This window comes from Cyprinus carpio, chromosome B9, assembly GCF_018340385.1.
Source record: "Cyprinus carpio isolate SPL01 chromosome B9, ASM1834038v1, whole genome shotgun sequence".
NCBI lineage: Eukaryota > Metazoa > Chordata > Actinopteri > Cypriniformes > Cyprinidae > Cyprinus > Cyprinus carpio.
In genome coordinates this window covers 14,903,525-14,923,846 of record NC_056605.1, presented here as the reverse complement: position 1 = coordinate 14,923,846, position 20,322 = coordinate 14,903,525, and the positions used below count along the sequence as shown (strand labels likewise).

The 20,322-nt window shown below is 37.6% G+C and overlaps 1 protein-coding gene across 9 annotated transcripts in view; it reads right to left on the bottom strand.

Moving 5' to 3' along the window:
• LOC109096310 (band 4.1-like protein 5) overlaps positions 1-20,322 on the bottom strand; it is a 41,993-nt gene that overhangs the window by 5,698 nt on the left and 15,973 nt on the right. For 6 of the 9 annotated variants that reach the window (XM_042731118.1, XM_042731123.1, XM_042731120.1 and 3 more), the window contains exons 9-21: positions 20,140-20,227; positions 19,938-20,026; positions 18,692-18,782; positions 15,536-15,705; positions 12,772-12,877; positions 12,316-12,338; positions 11,366-11,405; positions 10,730-10,854; positions 4,900-5,045; positions 4,459-4,550; positions 3,962-4,090; positions 3,686-3,750; positions 563-685 (exon numbers count right to left, since the gene is read on the bottom strand). In XM_042731118.1, the coding sequence (XP_042587052.1) occupies positions 563-685; positions 3,686-3,750; positions 3,962-4,090; positions 4,459-4,550; positions 4,900-5,045; positions 10,730-10,854; positions 11,366-11,405; positions 12,316-12,338; positions 12,772-12,877; positions 15,536-15,705; positions 18,692-18,782; positions 19,938-20,026; positions 20,140-20,227 (1,287 nt within the window). Of the gene's footprint in view, positions 1-562; positions 686-3,685; positions 3,751-3,961; positions 4,091-4,458; positions 4,551-4,899; positions 5,046-10,729; positions 10,855-11,365; positions 11,406-12,315; positions 12,339-12,770; positions 12,878-15,535; positions 15,706-18,691; positions 18,783-19,937; positions 20,027-20,139; positions 20,228-20,322 lie in introns of all 9 variants that reach the window. The other 3 variants (XM_042731122.1, XM_042731121.1, XM_042731119.1) reach the window with 3 other exon arrangements.

Sequence of the window (20,322 nt, the reverse complement as noted above, 5' to 3'; positions counted from 1 at the left end):
TGAAATCATTTTCCACAAGATTGGAGTGAACAGGACAGGATAGATATGGCAGGATATATTATTTGGTTTAATCCTCCAAAAATATAACAGCATAAAAGATTCAATTCTAACTGTAACAAACATCTTAAATTTTTGTGCTGCTTAATATTTTTGTCCATTTATTATTTAAAAGAATAGCATTTATTTGAAATATAAATCTTTTGTAACAGTTAAATGTATTAACTGTCTCTCTCATCGATGTATGAGTCCTTGCTGAATAAAAAAACCTGACCCCAAACTTTTGAATGGTGGTGTAAGATCATATACTGTATAAAAGAAATAAAACAAGTCCTGGCTTGTTGATGGGAGGACCAGGTGGCCCCTTTAATCTGTGTGTGCCCCAGTTTCTGCTTGCCTGCTTGTGCTCCACTGCCTCAGACTCTGTCCCAGGAGGATTACAGTGTGGGCTCACTCATATGGCCCTATGGTATCTAAATCCACACACTCAACAACAAAGCAATTCTTCTTTGTAGTACAATCTTCTCACTTTACTTGGAGTAGGTTTTGTGTGCTGTGGACTCACCTTCTGGTAGAGCAGGGCAGCAGGCCGGGCTGCTTGAGCAGGTCCCAGGACTCCTGGCGCTCCGCTCTTCCACTCATTGGCAGAGAGGATGTGCTTCCCATACGCCCCCCACGACCTATCAGTCTGATAAATAGACAGACATGCATTACCACCCACCATTCACATCTTTTGATTATTAAAAAATCATTTTAAATAACTATGTAACAATGTAAATGTTTGTGCCCAACTTTTACAGCAAGACAAATACACTATATTGCCAAAAGTATTGGACACTCCTTCTAATGAACAGGTTTGACTACTTCAGTCATTTCCATCAGTACAAATCTCAATGTTCAAGCATGTAATGATATTCTGGGGAATTGTGTGCTTCTAATTTTATAGCAACAGTTTGGACAGCACCCTTTTCTATTCTAACATGACAGTGCCTCTGTGTATAAGGCGAGGTTCAAAATAAAATGATTGATTCAGTCAGTGTGGAGTGTGGAAGAACTTGACCGGTCTGCAGAAAGCCAAGTCCTAATCCCAGCTGAACACCTCTGGTGTGAAGTTAAATGCAGACCTTGAGCCAAAAACTCATCATTAATGACTTGTACATATGGTTACAGTCATTTTAGACACGTCCAAAACTGTTGCAACAGAGATGGAAATACAATTTTCAAATACATGAATTATGTTTCCATCTCTGTTGCCACAGTTTTGGAAGTTCCTTTTTCTGTTCTAAAGAAGGGGTGTCCCAATACTTTTGTCTATATAATGTATAGTCATTGATGTTTGGTAATGAGTTTTTGGCTTAAGGTCTACATTTAGTCACACCAGAGGTGTTCAGCTGGGATTAGGACTTGGCTTTCTGCAGACCAGTCAAGTTCTTCCACACTGAATGAATCCATCATTTCTTTTTGAACCTCGCCTTATACACAGAGGCACTGTCATGTTAGAATAAAACAAGGTCCTGTGCAAACTGTTGCTATAAAACTAGAAGCACACAATTCCCTAAAATATCATTATATGCTTTAACATTGAGGGTGTATTCACACCTGTCTTGTTTGGTTCGATTGAATCAAAATCTAGCGCATTGTTAGTTCAGTCAGGCCACGTAGGCATCAGTGGCGGCTACTGGTCTGTCAGAGAGGGGAAGCTCATTTTCGGCCTACATCATAAAATTGTCTATTTATTTAAAAGTAAATTCTGCCCTACGTTCCTTTTCAAGGAAAATGGTCTGTGACCCTGTCGTACCAACTAGGAGTCTTTTCAAGTGGCTTGACCAGTGTCCCTCTCAATGGCCAGCAGAGCTAGGCTGCTGCTAAACGGCCTTGGTCCATTGTGTTTCGGGTGTAGGACTTGAGTCGCTTTAAACAGGAGAAGCTCCTTTCTACACCTGCAGATGTAGCTCCAATTGATACCACTAATGAGAACAGTTTGTAAAGCTGAGGCATTGCACTCTCCAACTCTTTAAGGAACACCAAGTATTCACACAGCTTTCCCCTGTTACCCTGCAAGTCCTGATCTGAATACAGGACTTGAAGTTCTGACCTCAGTCTTCCTGAATCAAAGTGATAGCCATAACTTTTCAGGACACTTTGGAAGGCCTCCTCTGGAAATACTGAATGAACGATCTAAAAAAAAAAAAATTAAACTCTGTAAAACTGAAACAAGGAATGTGGTGTATAATTGTGTGAAATGTATGATGAAAATCAAGCAATTTCGCCAAGCAAATATCAAAGAAATAGGTTGCAGCAGTTTTTATTTCGACTGAACTTGAGAAATCCGCGATGGGACTGAGCGCGAATAGCTTCAGTGATTCCTTATAGTACAGAATCGCTGTCAGTCAAAAGGAGATGCAGTCTTTCGACAGACCCTCCAATCATCACGCAGAAGCTCGGAGTCCGGGCCAGCCCACTCCCCATTCACCCCCAGAGACGCTGAGCGTCCGTGGGCGGGACATAATCGCAGCGTTTATCCAATGACCGTCTAGTTTCGAAGCCCCAAAAAAACGTTCAAAGCAGCCCCATTGAAGTCAATGGACGCTGGGCTTCAATAGGGAAATGCACTGTGACGCTGCGGGAATGTATGAGAAGGAAATCGAGTCAGCCGACCTGCTATATGTAACTGATTCTGAACGAACTCGTCTTTGAGATGAACGTTTTCTAACGCATTTTTAGTCAATAAAATGTTAATACAATAGTACATATTTGACCATTAATTTTGTGACATTATAACAGAAGCCTAACATCCAAAACAGTCTTAAATAAATCTCAACTAAAAGGCATAGTGCTGCGACCAGCTGACGCAGTCAGCTGTCAAATCGCTCCAATCACTACCATTCTCCGATTAGACACGGGACATATATACATGGCATTACTGCTCAGTAAGTATGATCAAACTGCTCGCAACCCTCCCTCCCTTCCCATTATAAGCAGGAGCATATTACTGTGCACCTTCTGGTTGTTGTCTTCTTTTGTTTCAGATCACTAAGGCTTTTAAGTCCCGGCTGGCATGGACCTCACTGCTGAGTCACTCATCCTCATAACCAAGCTACAGTATAGACGTCCCACTGCTACATCTACACAATTACCACTGTTCACTTTTAAAGACATTACTAAGTGTCTTAATTGTCTATGTATCTCCAAGCTGATGGTTCCGGGGGGTTAATGTTAAAGCTCTTGCATGTTCAATTGATTTTGGAGCAAGAACCCCCATAAGGAACCATACTACCAAAGATAAATTGTGTTTCAATAAACTCAAGTAACTTGCCAAAGTGGTCCAGTCTGAACTCAAGTTAGTTTCCCACTTTGGTGTAGATCTTTTGGGCAGGTGTGAATACAGCAATCGTACTTGGGTGCGGACCAAACAACCGTACCGAGACCCAGCTGAAGAGGTGGTCTCGGTCCGGTCCAAATAAACTCTGGTATGGTTGAATGAATGGATGATCTTAGCACACGTGTTGTTTTGTTTACAATTTCTGGTTCACTTGCAAAAAGAGCAGTGTGAAAGACATTGTGACAAAAGACATTCCTGGTGTGAATACACCCTGAGATTTGTACTCATGGAAATTACTAAATTAGTCAAACCTGTTCATTATAAGGGGGTGCCCCAATACTTTCGGCAATATAGTGTACATCATACCTGGCTGCTGCCTCCTGCAGGTTACAGTTCTTGTCTGGAGTCAGTCCAAACTCATCTCTAGAATCCTAAACAAAGAGAGGAACATTTACAAAACATATACAAGAACTTTAAGCATCATTTTCAGAGTACTTGACATTAACACGTTGAGGTTGTTAACCATGTATGTAGAAATTAAATCAGACACTCTTCATTTGAGGAAGACAAGCAGCCAACTGTCTGAGTGGAGATGAATATTGACATCACATGTAAATGGGGCCTATGACAGCACTTGAATACCTTGAGCGCTGCCTCTGCCTGAGCTTTCAGGATGTTGCTCTTGAGTTCCTCAGGACATCTGAGCTGCTTCAGGACAGGACTGCTGCCCTCGCTATTCAAACTTTTCTCTGTCAGTTTCGCCACTTCCTCCTGCAAACAAATCAAAGGATGTGTTCTGATTATGAATTTGTTTGCACTGTCTTTCGGTCTCTTTGCTTAAATAATCATAGTCCAGGCTGAAATAATCATCAGCTCTTTATAGCATAATGGGCTTAGCTGGAAAAGATATAGAGATCAGTGACTGCTGTAATAGCATGAGTAATTACCTTCTCTATTCACATTTAATTTAAAGTTCATCCTGAGGTTAGAGTGCCACAGCAGCCAACACAAGCTCTGCTCCTTGTATTAAAGTTTATGTCAAACTTTAATAAGATGCGGTGTCATATTGCAAAAACACAATTTATAAGAAGCTTTGTTCTCCGTGTGCATGTGTGGGGCTTTGGGATGGCTGAACTGACCTGGTTGTTCATAATAACGTTGACGTTTGTTCTGGCTGGAGCAGACACTGGAGTGATTTCAATCTCTAGTTGCTTGAGCCGAGCTGCAGCCTCTGTGGACGAGAACAGATTCAGTGAGCATCTTTAAACAATGAGAGATCAGACAAGACAGATGGACACACATCTGCATGTGTGAGGATTAAAACATGTTCACTCTGGGGATAAACAGATCACACAATAGATAGGCAGAGCATGAAAATATAAACTCTTTTTCAGGTTACAAAAGCACATTTATAACATTTATAATGTATATTATAAAATTGTTTGGATTTATGTTTATAATTGTTGTGAACAAATAAATAAATAAATTTAATTATGACAAAAAAATATGCAAGACAAACACTTGCATAAAACAAAAATTTCTGCCAGTGCATGCACAGTATCTGCGATGTATTATCTCACCGGTCAGAGAGAGGGTCTCCTCTGTGGCTGTGCTGTGGGGGGTATGAGCAGCACCTGGTCCCACTACTTCTGCTGTCGCCATGGGAACAGGGGCTCGAAGAACCTCATCTACGCTCGTCTCCAAGAGGTCAGTCACCAAGGACATGCTGTGAAGGATGAAATGGTTAATTACCATCTGTCAATTACAGGATGTAACCCTGTATATGCTACTCGAACAGGGTCCACATTGGTAGATATATGACAAATGTGACTCACCTGGACAAAAATGCTTGAGGCCGGGCCAAGACTCAAGTTACAGCTATGCAATAGCACAGTATCACATTTCAAATATGCAATAAGTTAAAATTAAAAGAAAAAAAAAAAAAAAAACACTAAAAGATAGTGTACTCAAAAGCAGATGGGTGTTGGGCGATGAATATGTATTTCTATATCTGATCAGGGAACTACACAAATTTTTATGGGGTCGCAAATGTATCACTGATTGTTTTTGTACCTACTTATGTGTTATGCTATGATTTAATATGAGCATTTATTAAAACAGAAATGTGTATTTTAAGAATACGTTTTATAACGTGCTCTGAGCATTCAACATAAGTTGGCTTCAGCCCCGCGATGCGGGAAAAGCTGAACTGAGCACCTGGTTACTCGCGCTGTGTTCGGTGCGCACGAGAGAGAGCCGCGTCTCGCGAACAGCAACACTGAACAGAGCTGCCGTTCAGGACGTTCACTTCCTCCTGGACCTGAACGAACAAATTCAAATCGCAGTTTAAATAAACAGAAAAAAAAAATAAAAAAAAAAAGAGCGAAAAGCGAAAGAGCTCAATTCAGCACCGCGGTGTTCTGGTGTTCAGGGAGCAAGCAGAGACGCGTCTCAAAGTCTTCTTGCTTATACCGACAACAAATACATACAAAAATATGTCGAAATACACGTCTTGGAAAGTGTGTTCGAAAAAGTCTGTGGTTATGTCTTAAGTAAAATAAAATATTAAAAAAAAAATCGGATGTGTATCATTATAATGGATGCGTTTGTCTCTTAAGGTGACCATGCCTAATTTACTAGCTCTGCTGTCAGAGTCTTTAATGTATGAAAATGAAAGTAAATCACTCACTGCTCTTGACTGAATTACTAGGTTTAACAAGAATTTATCCAGAGTCAATCCAAAAATCAGATAGAATTGATTATATTGTTTTACTAGTGGGTGCAGGGCACTAGTTCATTTATGTAAGTGAGTATGGCAAAATACAGTGATCTGTGAAATATTATACCCAAAAATTCTTCATACTGTAGACTACCAATGAAATTGATAAAAAAAAATAAAAAAATTAGGGACCTGACCATGTTTTGCTTAAGTGTTTCTTTCTTTAATTGCTAATGCAACCTTTTCACACCACAGACTGAACCAAATTAATCATTGCTTGCTTGGTAACTGTTCAACAAAGTATTGATAGTTGTGTAAATATTGTCATACTGACAGTTGCCTGAAGTTTTGGTTGATTCAATTACATATCTTTTTATCAAAGTTATCCGACATTATCAAGAGGAATTTGTTCTGACACAATTTAACTGAGTTATTGTCATATTGTATTACCAATTTCTAAACTATAGCAAATAAACTGTGATAATGTGAGAAATGTTGAAGGTGTCTGAATACATTTTGGTTTGATTGTGTATTTTATTTTACAGTAAAGACTATGCAGTGCTATTTTAAATTAACAAAAACAAACTTAAATGTAAACATCGTGTAAATAGCACAAATAAATAAATAGAATGAACATACAGTACAAATTAAACCATTTTAAACAGGGCCCACTGTACACCCTGCACCAGGGCCCCTCTAACCCCAGCTACAAGACTGAGCAATGCACTGTGTGTACTGTAAGAAATAGAACAAGGCATGTGGTTTAAAAGATGGCAAGTAAAACAAAGCACATCTGTATGCAATACAGTTTCATTATTGTTCATTATTATCCAGTAATTATTATAAATAATTTGTGCGACCAAATCATGTTTTGCGCCAGTAACTGAAAAAGTTAGTAGCACAAGTGCCACCAGTGGAAAAAGTAAGTGTAGTTCCCTGCTGATGTATTGCACAACCGTAACAGCATAATCAAGCCTTTACAAAATGAGCAGAGACAGTCATTACTGAAGAAAACAAAAGGAACAGAACCATTATCTAACACAGTCATATGCCAACTGACCACACACATTCCACTGGATCTAGATTAAAAGAACATGGACATTAGTAATGCCTGTACTAGAATCACAAAAAACAATGTATTCCTTCCCTTCCTGAGTAAAATGAGGGAGGGAACCGAGTCACATTCCATAAATGACTAGAATGAGATTGACTTTCAAAGGAGGCTTAATTATGGACACGTCACTTCGTGCCATGCTGACTAAAACCACTTTGCACTTTCAGTGTCTGTATAAAGACCAAGTAAAATAAAATACTTCCACCTTAAGACATGACTAAGTTGGTCATTTACAGAAATGTACAGTAAAAACCTCAAGAGAAACTGAAACATTCAATGGGGAGTTGCTTCTGTTTGTTAATTTTAATCAAACGTCTTAAAGCCATGTAAGATGCATATGTCCTTTTGTTATAGTACTGTAGTAGACAAAAAAAAAATTTAATTGCCCAAATAACCAAATGATTACACAAAGACATACTGAAATAAGATATGTAATTATAATTGCACTTTCCACAAATAAGAAAATATATTTCTTTCATTGCACTCCACAGTACCAAGTCAAATAAATTTTTAATCTACTTATACATACTAAGATATCTATACTACCTGATATTTACCTCAATGATATAATTCCAAGCACATCCACATTAATGAAAATATGCTTATTTTATAATTGCATACCAACTCGGTCCGTAAATAGATATTATATTATTGTAGATATATGTACTATATATATGTATATATAACACATTCATTAAATTAAATGTTTATTAATATATATACACAAAGTAAAATAAGATATTAATATATTGACAAATAAAATATTAGTAAACCTCGTTTTACTTATAATATAGCTATTATATCCTTTCAATAAAAATATAATATAATATTTATATAATACATATAAAAAATTCTGACCTCTTGAAAGACAAACAACATCTTTTAAAATGCATGTACATCCTTTCAATAAAAATATAATATAATATTTATATAATACATATAAAAAATTCATTTTTAAGAGTTTTATGTCCTACTTTGTACCCTATTTGTGGAAAGCGTCTTATATCTTTGTTTTAACTGTACAGTAGGCCTAAAAAAAGTGTGATTATGATGATCAAGGCATAATTTAAATGTCAAATAAATGCCAACAGGATATTTGCTGGGTGACAAAGCTGGTTAAACAATGACCAAATCATTCTAATTGAAAGTACAGCCACAGTAAGGATTTCAGGCTTCTTCCATGAAGGTTATCTCATCTCTCTGGCTGGTTTCAGTCTCAGAGGGGAAGACTTTATCCCAGGTAGTCTCGTTTGATCTCAGTCAGAGAATATGCCTTTTATCCCAGTGTTCCCTGGAGCTCAGTTTGTATCTGAGGAATGCGTGGGTGGAGGGGCTGTGGCAGCATCCGTGTATGAGAGGAGGTGCCTGTCGGTCACGCTGGTGTCAGTGGTGGGATTGAGGGGGGAGTGAAGCCTGAATGGGTCAGTAGAAGGGGTGGGGGTAGGGGGGTGTTAGCATGAGGGACAGGAATACTGTAGAGTCTGAGGTGCAGAAGTCAAAAAAGGGTAGAGAGCAGATCGCAGGACAAAACAAGAGGTAAAATTTTAGGGAGCTAAGTTTGAATGCACTTATAATTCAAAATATTTCCTGGTTGGAAAACTGCACTGAATATAACATGAGTTTGTAGTAGACTTCTCACTAGCTACCTGCCTGAGAGGCTACACAGAGCAGACGTCCAGACTGAAAAAACTAATTTCTAAAAAAAGTAAAATGTATAAATTATTCTATCTAGAAAGGAGGCATTAGTTTATTGCATGTAAATGTTTCCTGAACCACTATTCAACATCTTTCTTCTTTCCTCATTGCATTCAACAATAAACATCTGAAATGTCTGATTTGCAAATGATGTTCCTTTTATTTTAGTTGATTCACATAATTTAACATTCAAACTACTGAGCAAATAACAAAATGCAACAAAAACGTGTTTCACTTAAATCTTCTATGATTCTTCTGTAATTCTGCGGTGCTGATTATTATTGTACTATTTATTTTCACGTAGCATCAATATTTTATAAAATATTTACGTCATCAATTATGATATTGCAAGGATGGTAACATTCTAGAAGATTCTGTAAGATTCATTTTTTTCATTAGCACTGTTAATGATACACAAGTAATGTGATTTTCATATTAAGCATGTCAAAATTCATAAAGAAACATTAAATATAAAAGCAGAACAACTTGTATAAAAAGTTGATTTATGGTGTAATTAGTTTCAAACAGTTGTACAGCCACTGTACAAACTATTTTTATAGCTTACTATTCATGAATTAATCATTGTGAAGCAAAATTAATATTTTTACTATTAATATTTATTATTACCATTAATGATATGTTTTAATGATACTGATTAAGCATTATTATTCCTAATTAAAATTACAAGTAATAAATTTAAATTATTTTTACTATTATTATAAAAAATAGCAAGGTCATGGGAAAGCAGATGGTAGGACAGATGTAAGGTGACAAAAAAAAAGGACTGAATGATTTCAAAGAGAATATACATATAATATACTTGAGCAAAGAAAATTGAAGGCAAGAAAGTATTTTAGTCTATTTACTATAGGGGTTGTGTTTGGTTAGTGAGAAGAATTAATACAAATTAATAAGAATCAATTTAAGTTAGAAACTGTCACTCATCTGAAAGGGATGTCTGTTGATTCCATCTTTAACTTACCAAGGAAAGGTACTAGTCTAGTACTGAGACTATCTGTATTAGTTTCAGTTTTGACAAAGGAGAAGACAGGACAGGACAGTCACAAAGCCAAACCCAAAACCAGAAAGTCGACCATTTCAGCTTTCTGTTATACTCAACTATTCAATTTACCCAGCTGAGATCACAGCTCTGCCCCACTGATTGGGTTGGATGGTCTGGACTAGAATCGAGAACTGATGCAGATACTGATTTGCCCAGCCAAAGGAAAAAATAACATCCAAAGCCAATCACAGAGACTCCCTCAGAAATGCACTGATCGGTTGAAGCAAGTCTATGAAGGGCTGAAAACAGGAGTGTACATACCTTGCCTTATGAAAAGGCCACTGGGGTTTCAGAACATCAGACTAAAACAAAGTTTAGACAAAAAAATATCTATAACGTTAAGGAACGAGGATCAAATTTTCATAAGACAGACCAACATATCCAACACTCACACGATAATCCCACACCACCGTCTGATTTAATTTCAAGCTCTGCACAGCACAATAATACCCCTCGGGAGACAAAGCAAGATGGGAAAAAAAGAGAGTACGAGAGAAAGACAGGCATTTCACGTCAAGAGAGAGTTTGTTATTGTCAGCCCAGCAGGCGTTTTCTCCTGTGCTGAAGCAGCCATCTGCCCAACGTCAAAGCTAAACAGCATGAAGCACCTTCAGCACCAGTCACCAGCCAGCACCACAACCTCACACCAGCTCACCAACACAGCAGCAGCAGCATCCGACAGCCCAAATATATCATTTATACAAGTGCTGCACTCTTCCAAAGTGATGTTAACTGGCTGTGCGGGGGCCTGAAGTAACAGCAGGGAATCAGATTAACCTGCTTAGAGGTCTTATTGCATTAAAATTGTGAGAAGCTCACCTCCTCTTGTCCGACTGGCTGCCTCCGGGGCTCCTGGGGAGGGTTTCGATTTCCATAGGGGGTGGTGCAGAGGGTGGGCTGCTGACCACAGGCATACCGGACCAGGGAGTCCGTGTTTGGAAGGGCTGAGGAAAAAAAGCGTGTGGGATGCATTAAGGTACTGCAAAAACTCAAAGCAAAACAGCCTTTCCAAGCCAAATGAGCTAAATATGCAGCATACACACTAACAAATAAACTTGCAGACTCCTTCATAGTTATAAACAAATGGGTGATCAAATCATGTCAGGTTTCTTTTTATCAAGTCAAATTCATAATTAACATTTATTAATATTACTAAAATTGTGATGTGAAATTGTTTCAACAGTTTGGGGTCAGTAAGAGATTTATTTTGGTCTCTTATGCTCACCACGGCTGCATTTAATTTGATCAAAAACAATACAATTGTAATATTTGTGAAGTATTTTCTATTGTAATATATTTTAAAATATAGGGATGAAACAGCTGAAGTTTCAGCAGCCATTACTCAAGTTTTAAGTGTAACATGATCCTTCAGAAATCATTCTAATATGCTGATTTCTTATTACCGGTATTATCAGTATTATCTGTGTTTTTTGTATAACAGAAAGAAGGTTTTACCTTTGTTTCCAATCTTGGGCTCACGCCGTTGTTGTGGTTACTGTGGAAAGAGAAGAAGAAAATGCAAGCGATATTAAAACTAATATCAGGGTTTATGAGCTACTGTTGACTGACTTCAGTAGGCAGCACAAAGATGGTCCTTATAGAGGTGACCAGAAAATGAGGTCAAGTCAAACCAACACTGGCTCATGGTAAGCCAAGACATTCCTGATGTTGTTTTCAGAATGTGACCAGATCTTTAAAAATCCAATGAGTAAAACAATCATACTTATGAAGCATTATTGTATTAGTCACAGCATAAGTCTTGAAAATTACCCATAAATCAGCACCACAAAAGTGCCTGCACATGATGCTGTTCACATCTGAAACTTTAACACCAGCTGCATCACAGTCTAAGTAGAGGTGCTTATAAGACTAAAGTGGAACACTCAGTCTGACAGCATGTGCTTAAGCTGGCAGACTAGTGATGCATTTTGCCCCAGCAATAAGAATGAAAAACAGTAGTAGTAATACTTAAAGTCTTATATAACATTCAAATCATGTTTAAAACAACTCAAAATAAAAAGCATTGTTAATAGCAACTCTGTAAAGCACGATGATTTTACAATGATTTTACTTATAAACAATAATAATTTAGAAAAGCACCTCTCAATACAATACTGACTGCCTTATTGGCCATTTTTGGTATAAAATAAAAATGATCTAAAAAGGCTCTGGGCATTAAAGCATTCATCATTTATAAACGGTCACTTTACACACTGCACTATATATTAATACTACTATACCAACTAGTATACACCGGTATGGTAACACAACTGAGTCCATAGAAGCTCTGAACAGCGTGTTTGTGTGCTTTCAAATGAAACATACTTTATGACTGGAAGTCACCTCATCACTATACAAGAGCCATAAGAATTCCATTGAACAATGCAGGAATGTAAAATACTTACTCTGAGGATTTGTAAGGACCTGCGGGGAAACAAAAAATAAGCATGTTATTTTGTAAGATCACAAAGCTGAGGTAACAACAGAATAATGAGCATGGAAGTGAATCAGTGTTGGGGCTTCAAAATAGTATATGTATGACTCAAAGCATTATACCCAGTTAACTATTTGAAAAAGTTGCTAAAAACAAAAGCTGATTAGTTAAAAACTATTTATAAGAAGCAAAAATGGACATAAAAGACTGCACAAACACATCTGGGGAAAAAAACAACTAAGTGGTGACTGGTTCACTGTAACTAATTGGACTATTACTTGTTTGGACTAAAATAATAAATGCATACAAATAAGTAAATAAATGCAAAAAAAAAAAAAAAAAAAAAAAAAAACTACTGGTCCTAAATATGTATTATATTTTTAAATATATTAATCCCCCCAGAAAACACAGTACAGATTCTTTTACCTCTGTTCTGCATGGTCCTTCTAGAGTAACGCCGACTTGGTCTTCTTTCAAACGAGGAAGATCGTCTAGCTTTGTTGGCCTTAGTTGTCTGATATTCTGTCTTCCCACTTCCCACAAATAAAAGAAATTAACAACAGTTACACATATATCTTTAAAATCTTCTTGATAAATCCCTGCTGACTTGATAAGACTGCAGGCATTTACTTTTACAGGCTTAGTGCAATGAAAGTCTAATGTTGTCTGAAAGAGAAAAGCCACTGTTCTTTGGAGGATAAGCAGCCCAACCAGGATTAGCAAACAATTTAACAAATAAATAAATAAAAGACACACACACACACACACACACACACACACACACACACAAAGGTGAAATCAAAGATAAATGAATTCATTGACGTAAAAAATAGGTTAATTCTGGAGCAAGGATAAGTGCTAAAATAAGTGCAGGCAAATAAAAAGCCTGGCCAATAGGGAGCTGAACTGGACAGCGTCAAAGCTCCAGGCTGGCAGCTGGAGATAAGATACAGTTGCATAGTTAGGACAACCCCACACACACACACACACACACATGCCTGAAGCAGACCATGCTATGATTTACAACTTAGCAGAAGATATTGTTAGGAGGACCTATGAAAACAGGAAGTCTAGTCTCAGTGATTAGGCTGATTAGACCACTGGGCATGATTAGAAAGGATTTATACTAAAATCAAAAGAGAACACCAGCCTCTACTGAAGCCACTGCAGATGCAAAAATAGAGATGTAATGCTTTTAAGAGCTTTAAATAAAATTAAATCCAGCATATTATTATAACACAATTATTCAATCTGACATGCCATAGGATAGGAAACATCATTATGTGGCTGCTTCCAACAAAACCAAGTAGATTTTAGTGGCTTTTGTCCATGCAAAACTTCCCTCCACAGTGCTTGTTGGACATTGGCACGCAATTGCAGGTTTAAATGCATGCGAAGCTGACAGAGTGGTTTTATGGCTCATTTCCACTGAGCGGTACGGGTCAGTGCAGCACAGTACAGTACGATTCGAGACTGAACACCCTGATCCAGCTTGCGTTTCCACTGCCAGCAGTACCTTTACTTGATAGCAGTGGTGTATGCCAGAAAGTAGCTATCGACGATAAAGCGCAACAATAAGCACAACTCTGCCTCTTTTTGTTAAATGTCAGTTTAATGATCAATAATAGCCATTATAAAAGTATAAGTACAAAGTATAAGAGGCTTATATAAGAGGAAATAAAGATAAACGCAAAGAATTCAGTCAAATGTATGCTACAAAGTCAGCGCTGTACTACGGTAAAGTTCAAAATAAATATATAAAGTTAAACATTAACTTTGTGCTCAGCCAAAACGATATGACCATGAACAAATAATAGATTAATGAGACCACAAATGCCTGTTAAATATACCCAAAAATCTCATGTTTAATCACTACAGACACATGTCGGAAGGACTAGCCGAGCTAAGGCTGCTCTAGGCTGATAGATGAGCACTGATCGCCTGGTGATCACCTGGAGCTCTGAAATCGGCATAGCAAATTTTCAAATAGGTGCTATCTTTATGAATAAACTGCAGATTTGAGTTTTAAAGGAGGCATATTATGCCCCTTTTTACAATATGTAATATGTCTCAGGTGTCCCCAGAATGTATCTGTTAAGTTTCAGCTCAAAATACCCCACAGATCTTTTATTATATCATTTTAAAAATGCCTATTTTAAGTGGAGGCAGAAACATGCTGTATTAGAGCATGTCTCTTTAAATGCAAATGAGTACTAAACTAAGTTCTGATTCACACACAAGTTTACGTTAAAAACACAAATGAGTTACAAAAACAGTTGGTTGTGTCTGTGAAAGCAAACAGCTGGGCAATAAATCGTATGTTTATTTTAGATCTGTGTGGCAGCAGCAATATACAGTAAATAAATCAAATCCACTGCTCTGTTGTCTCCTCTGAGGCTGGGACTCTGAATAGTGTTCTGTGTTCAGGCAGAACAGTTAGTGTGTTTTGCTCAAACGTTCGCCAAGGCATTAGAGCTGGTGCTTCGTTGTCGCTTGCCAAATCAAAATGATGGGTGTGGGTGGAAACTTACAGATTAAGGGGCGGTGATATTATAATGAGATCCCTTTGCAACGTCACTAGGGGAGCAAAATCTGACGCATTACCAGAACAAAGTTACTGGGTTAATCTTTTTCAGGTTTCCTTGGTTGGTAGATGCACCGGGAATATAGCCCTTAAAACCTGGAAAAGTCTGATTTTCATGATATTTCACCTTTAAACAACTACATTCTCACCTGAAAAAACTCTTAAAACTACATATCATGACACAACAACAGATATATTTTCAAAATGATGCAGGTTTTTGGGCAATGACGCTTCACAAGTCCACAAGAACAGAAAATAATTCATATTAAGAAACGGCTACTGTCTGTGTGAAAATATAAAATTATAAAATACACTGTTATATTTTTTATTGTGTTTGCGCACTCTGACGTAAATAAGCCCAACAACGGAAGGGTACTAAAAAAGTGGTACGATAAGGTTGATATTTTGGTACCATTCACAACTTCTGACAATGGAAACGGACATAATTGCGTATCGTACTGTACAGTACTGAACCGTACCACTCAGTGGAAACCAGCCATTAGTGTGTGCTAAGTTTATTGTTCCCAAGTCTGTAGGTTTCTTTACTCCATTTAATTATATGCCACTCATGATGGACGAATGACTAATGAACCCTAGAAAAACTTACCTGTATCTGAAACGTGAGCCCATGCGGATGAACCCAGAGCGGGCTGAACTCTTCTGGACTGGGCCACGTAGGCGGAAGAAGGCATGGTGCTCTATGGCACACTTCCACAGATGCTTGCAAGCTTTCGGATGGTCCATGCGGAAAACAAACGTGTGCTCCTGTTCTTTCCCCTACAGCAGAGGTCAAAATGTAAGAGCAATGTGCTACTAATTTCTCCTTTGGTGTTAAAAATGGAATAAAGAAGGCATACAAATTTAAAATCAAAAACGTGATGACAAAATTTGTTGAGAACATATTGGCTTAACCACTGGGAAAAGTGACACCCTCGTTACATTATTAACAAACGCTTATTTGACTTTTCAAAGCAGTCCTTGATGATTTTCCATTTAGGTTAGGATGCTGTCTTTGAAACAACTTGGTAGGATTTATAACAAAGCAAGGGTGTTATTTTTCTCAGCTTTCATTCCACAGCCTTTGACTGGTAACAAAGACTAAAATCAGATAGCTCCAGTTGCTCAAACGAATTTCTCTGTACCCAGTTTGAGCAAATCAAATTCTGTCTGAAGCTTTTATCAGTTGTACTGCAGAGGCAAAACCTCATCAGTACATGTTTGCTGGCTGTCTGACACCATCATATGCCATGACTGACATTGCTATTGTAGTTTCAAACTTAACAGAGTGATGGGCAGTTCCGCCCACACATTCACAGCTTCTGTGCTTTATAAAGTGTGAAGTGTTTCAGAGGCCAGGCATGCCTAAAGGGAGACTGTCATTTATTAACTCAAGCTGGAGAGATGCCAAGCCTCAGCAAGAGCACATACACACACTTTTTCTTACACACAAACAAAGTTGTTTTTCCTGGATGCACAAATACACTTGCTTCACATCACATGTAAACTGCAAAATTGCATGCTACATTGCATTTGTAGCATAAACATAATATCCCTTAGACAACTTTGAAGGACCAACTACACACCTACCAGCCGCTTATATGCAAACAAAACAACCATTTGATCACAGTCAGAAGTGGTCACAGGTAGGGATCGACCGATATGCATTTTTCAGGGCCGATGCCGATACCGATTATTACAGATCAAGGAGACCGATAACCGATATTTTGAACCGATATGTGTCTTGTGTAAAAATGAAAATTAATGTCAAAATTAAGAATAAAAAGGCCTCTGACAAAGACTCTCTTTAAATTATTTTAACACATCTTTAATTCTGAGAACTGTTCATAATAACAACATTAATATTAATAATAACAACAAACATAAAAAGTGCTGGGAGCATCCATCAGCAGCATTCTGTAAACTAAGTAAAACTGGCATCCATCAGCAGCATCCTATAAACAAAGTAAAACTTAAAGCAAATTTAAACAGCAACAAATGAACAAATAATGGAAAATAAATGTAATCTCTCTCTCTCTCTCTCTCTCTATATATATATATATATATATATTATATATGTGTGTTATATTTTTTTTTTTTTTTTTTTTTTTTTTTTTTTTTGTTTTTATATATATTTAGCATTTTATTTGCAACCCAGAATTGCATTAGAATCACACACAACCCATATTGTAATAGTGTTTTTTTTTTATTTATTTTTTTTATGTGTATCACGGCGATACAAACTAGGAAGTATACAGGACAGCGTCATCCAGAAACGTGCAATGTGAGATTATTGACAATTTACGTTATTAGCATAGGGTTATTAGCAGAGTGCGATTTGTGAAATAAACAAAGGGGGGGATGCTTTTGAAAAATTTTATGAAATGTTTTTAATACGACGGAAATTGTATTTAGTGTGATCTCAGTTTAATAAAAACATTGTAAGCCTACGTTAGGCCTATTAATTGTAATGATTTAATGTCCACGGTTATTCAAACAACAAATTAACGTTACATCGAGAAAGCGAGCAAAGAACACAACGGAGCTTTTTGAAACTCCGAATCAGTTAAACCATTGCGTCGCAAAATGATTCACTGTTTCGATGCGCTTCAATCGGATCGCGTATCGCGAATCATTTGATTCAGATCTGGACGTCAGAGCGGGTTTGCATGATGTTTTTATCCCCACCGGGGATGCATAGACCAGAAGGGGGGAAATCCCCCCCATCCCCCCCGGCAAATCGCACCCTGGTTATTAGTCAAATGAGAGAGCGCGGCCGCGGAGATAACTAAATCAGGAATAGGGAGCTCGCGTCGCGTCAGGACGTCAGAGCTCGCGCTTGATGCCCTTTCAGCTCTTCAAAATTGCATAATGGTAATTCTGAATCTGTATGATAAATTATTTTGCAATCATGTTAGAATAAAGCAACATTTCTCCAAATATGCGCAATTTATTTGACTAAGAGCCCTAACGGAACGGACGCTGTCCAGTGAAGCTATGTGAACAACACACAAAAAAAAAACCGCAGCAGACGTGCGTGAATTCATTCGCGTTGATAATCTATTCACAATATAACGTTAAGTTGGCCGAATGGTGAGAGAAGTAGGTTTTAGTTTCACTATCTCAGCACTGATGTGATGATCCGTTGAAGCATATCACTGCAATGACGGACATTGACCGGGAATTCACGGTATAATAACTGAACGGAACTTGTCATCATAAATCGATTATATTTAGGTGTTTTGCAACTTCAGTGTAGTGATTTATTGCAACTTCAGGAACGTTTACTGCATTCTTACCTTCGAAAGATAACTTATTGATGTGTGATGATGATCACTGAAGCAGCTCCTGTGCTTTCGGTGTGAGAGCGGAACATTTTCCAGCCGCGCCAGCCGTATTGATTGGCCAGGCTCGTGACTCCCAACAAAATCAGACGGACGATGGGCGGGGCTTAGTCTAGGCCCACAGAGCGGTGCGCTCTGACTGAGGTGGCTGGATCAGTGCCAGATCGCGCATTTCAAAATAAAATGGTTTTATCGGCAAATCGGTTTTGAAAATGGCCGATGCCGATAACAATAAAAATGCTTAATATCGGCGCCGATAATCGGTCGACCCCTAGTCACAGGAGATGCATTTAAGGTGCATGTTAATATGACCAGAGAGAGATAAGTTATGTAACCTGTATTACTGTTTTTGATAATGTGTGAACCTGTATGTGTATGTGTATGTGTGTGTGTGTGCCTGTGTGGGTGAGATGTGTCTTTACCTCTTCTGTCTCCTGCATTACCTGTTCATCATCTTCCACTACCACCAGGGTGAGTCTGCTTTTCTTAAAGTCCAAACGTGTGATCTTGGGCCTGTGCAGACAACCAGTTTGCTTTAGATAAAATGGCTATTGTCATTACATTTACTGAAGTATGACAACAGCTGGAGGACAAATATTGAAAATGTTACTAAATTTGTGGTTAATGATAGTGTGTCTGCAGTTTTTTTATTTTTATCAAATTCAAGGATTTTTAGAACCTTTAAGACCTGCACAAATAAAATGTGCACTTTATAAAACTGATAGTTCAGGTCCTTGATTCTGATTGGTTGAGCCGCTTTCAAAGCTGTTGTAAATTACTCGGCAAACATGCCCGTTTGTTCCTGCGCCTGTGTGTTGCTCAGCAACCACTTTTTTGCAACCACTACCATTTCTGAGGTGCTACATTGTTTGGTGGAAGAATGTTTTTTTTTTTTTTTTTTTATCATTACATTTTATTGCTTTGTTTTATTTTGTGAAACATTGTTACGTCTATGGAATAACAATTTTAATAAAAGCAATAAGCCCAGCAAAGCCATGGTTTACAGTGCATTTATAAAAGCTAAGGGGGTTTCAGCAACACTAAACAACATTAACAACGCCCCTTAGCTGTTATAAATTCAATGTAAACCACAGCTTCTTGGGGCTTACTGCTTTAGTTTATCCAGTCAGAACAAACTGATACAATCTCTAAATAAATCAGAATATTTTACTTAAACACATTCAATGAGTACTTAACATTGTTTGATATAGCCATATTGATATTAACCAGATGTACTGTATTGTATAATGACAAGGAAATAAGATTTAATGCCTGATGTGGGATTTTTAATTATAAACCAGCCTGAAACACAATAGTACCCTTATTTTTAAAAGTCTATGCTTTACCACTTCCAGATGCTTCTTCAAACAGATGAGGGAGATCACATTAAGCCATATCACAGTAACTGTTTTTCAGTCTCCAAATATAATACTCTCTTATACCATGTAATATATCAAATACTTCATCTAAAATAAAATAAAAAAAAATTAAATAAACAATCAACTACCTATTTATAAAAAAAATCACTCATTCATAAACCATAAACTAATTCAAAATAAAAAAAAAATTTCATTTTTTTTTTTTTTTTCCACAATTCCATTTTTTTAGCTTCTATTGATGTAGAAATTACACACTTGAGTTATTAAGAGCTGGTGAGGGAGCACTTACCAGAAGAACAGGCCAATCTTAGTTTCTCCCTCAAACACGAGCACTCCGGTGGGGGTCAGACCTAGGCTGTATTCATTTCCGTCTCGTGCCTGGAGGAGACGACAATATAAAGAACAGATAAGTTTCTGGATATATCCGGACTGAATAGAGTCCCCCTCAAGATCCTGATTTTAACAAACCCTTGCATGCTTCAAATGCATACCTTGACCATATGCATGTCCACTCCATACATCTCCAGCCATTTGGCCTTATTTAGGTAGTTTATCTCAGCTTGTGCTGGCGTCTGGCCCCTGCGACATCAGCAAAGAACAGGGTAGAGCAACATTTAAAGAAAATGAAACATCCCAAGCTGCTGCACATCTGCTGTAGATTACAACTTGTCGAG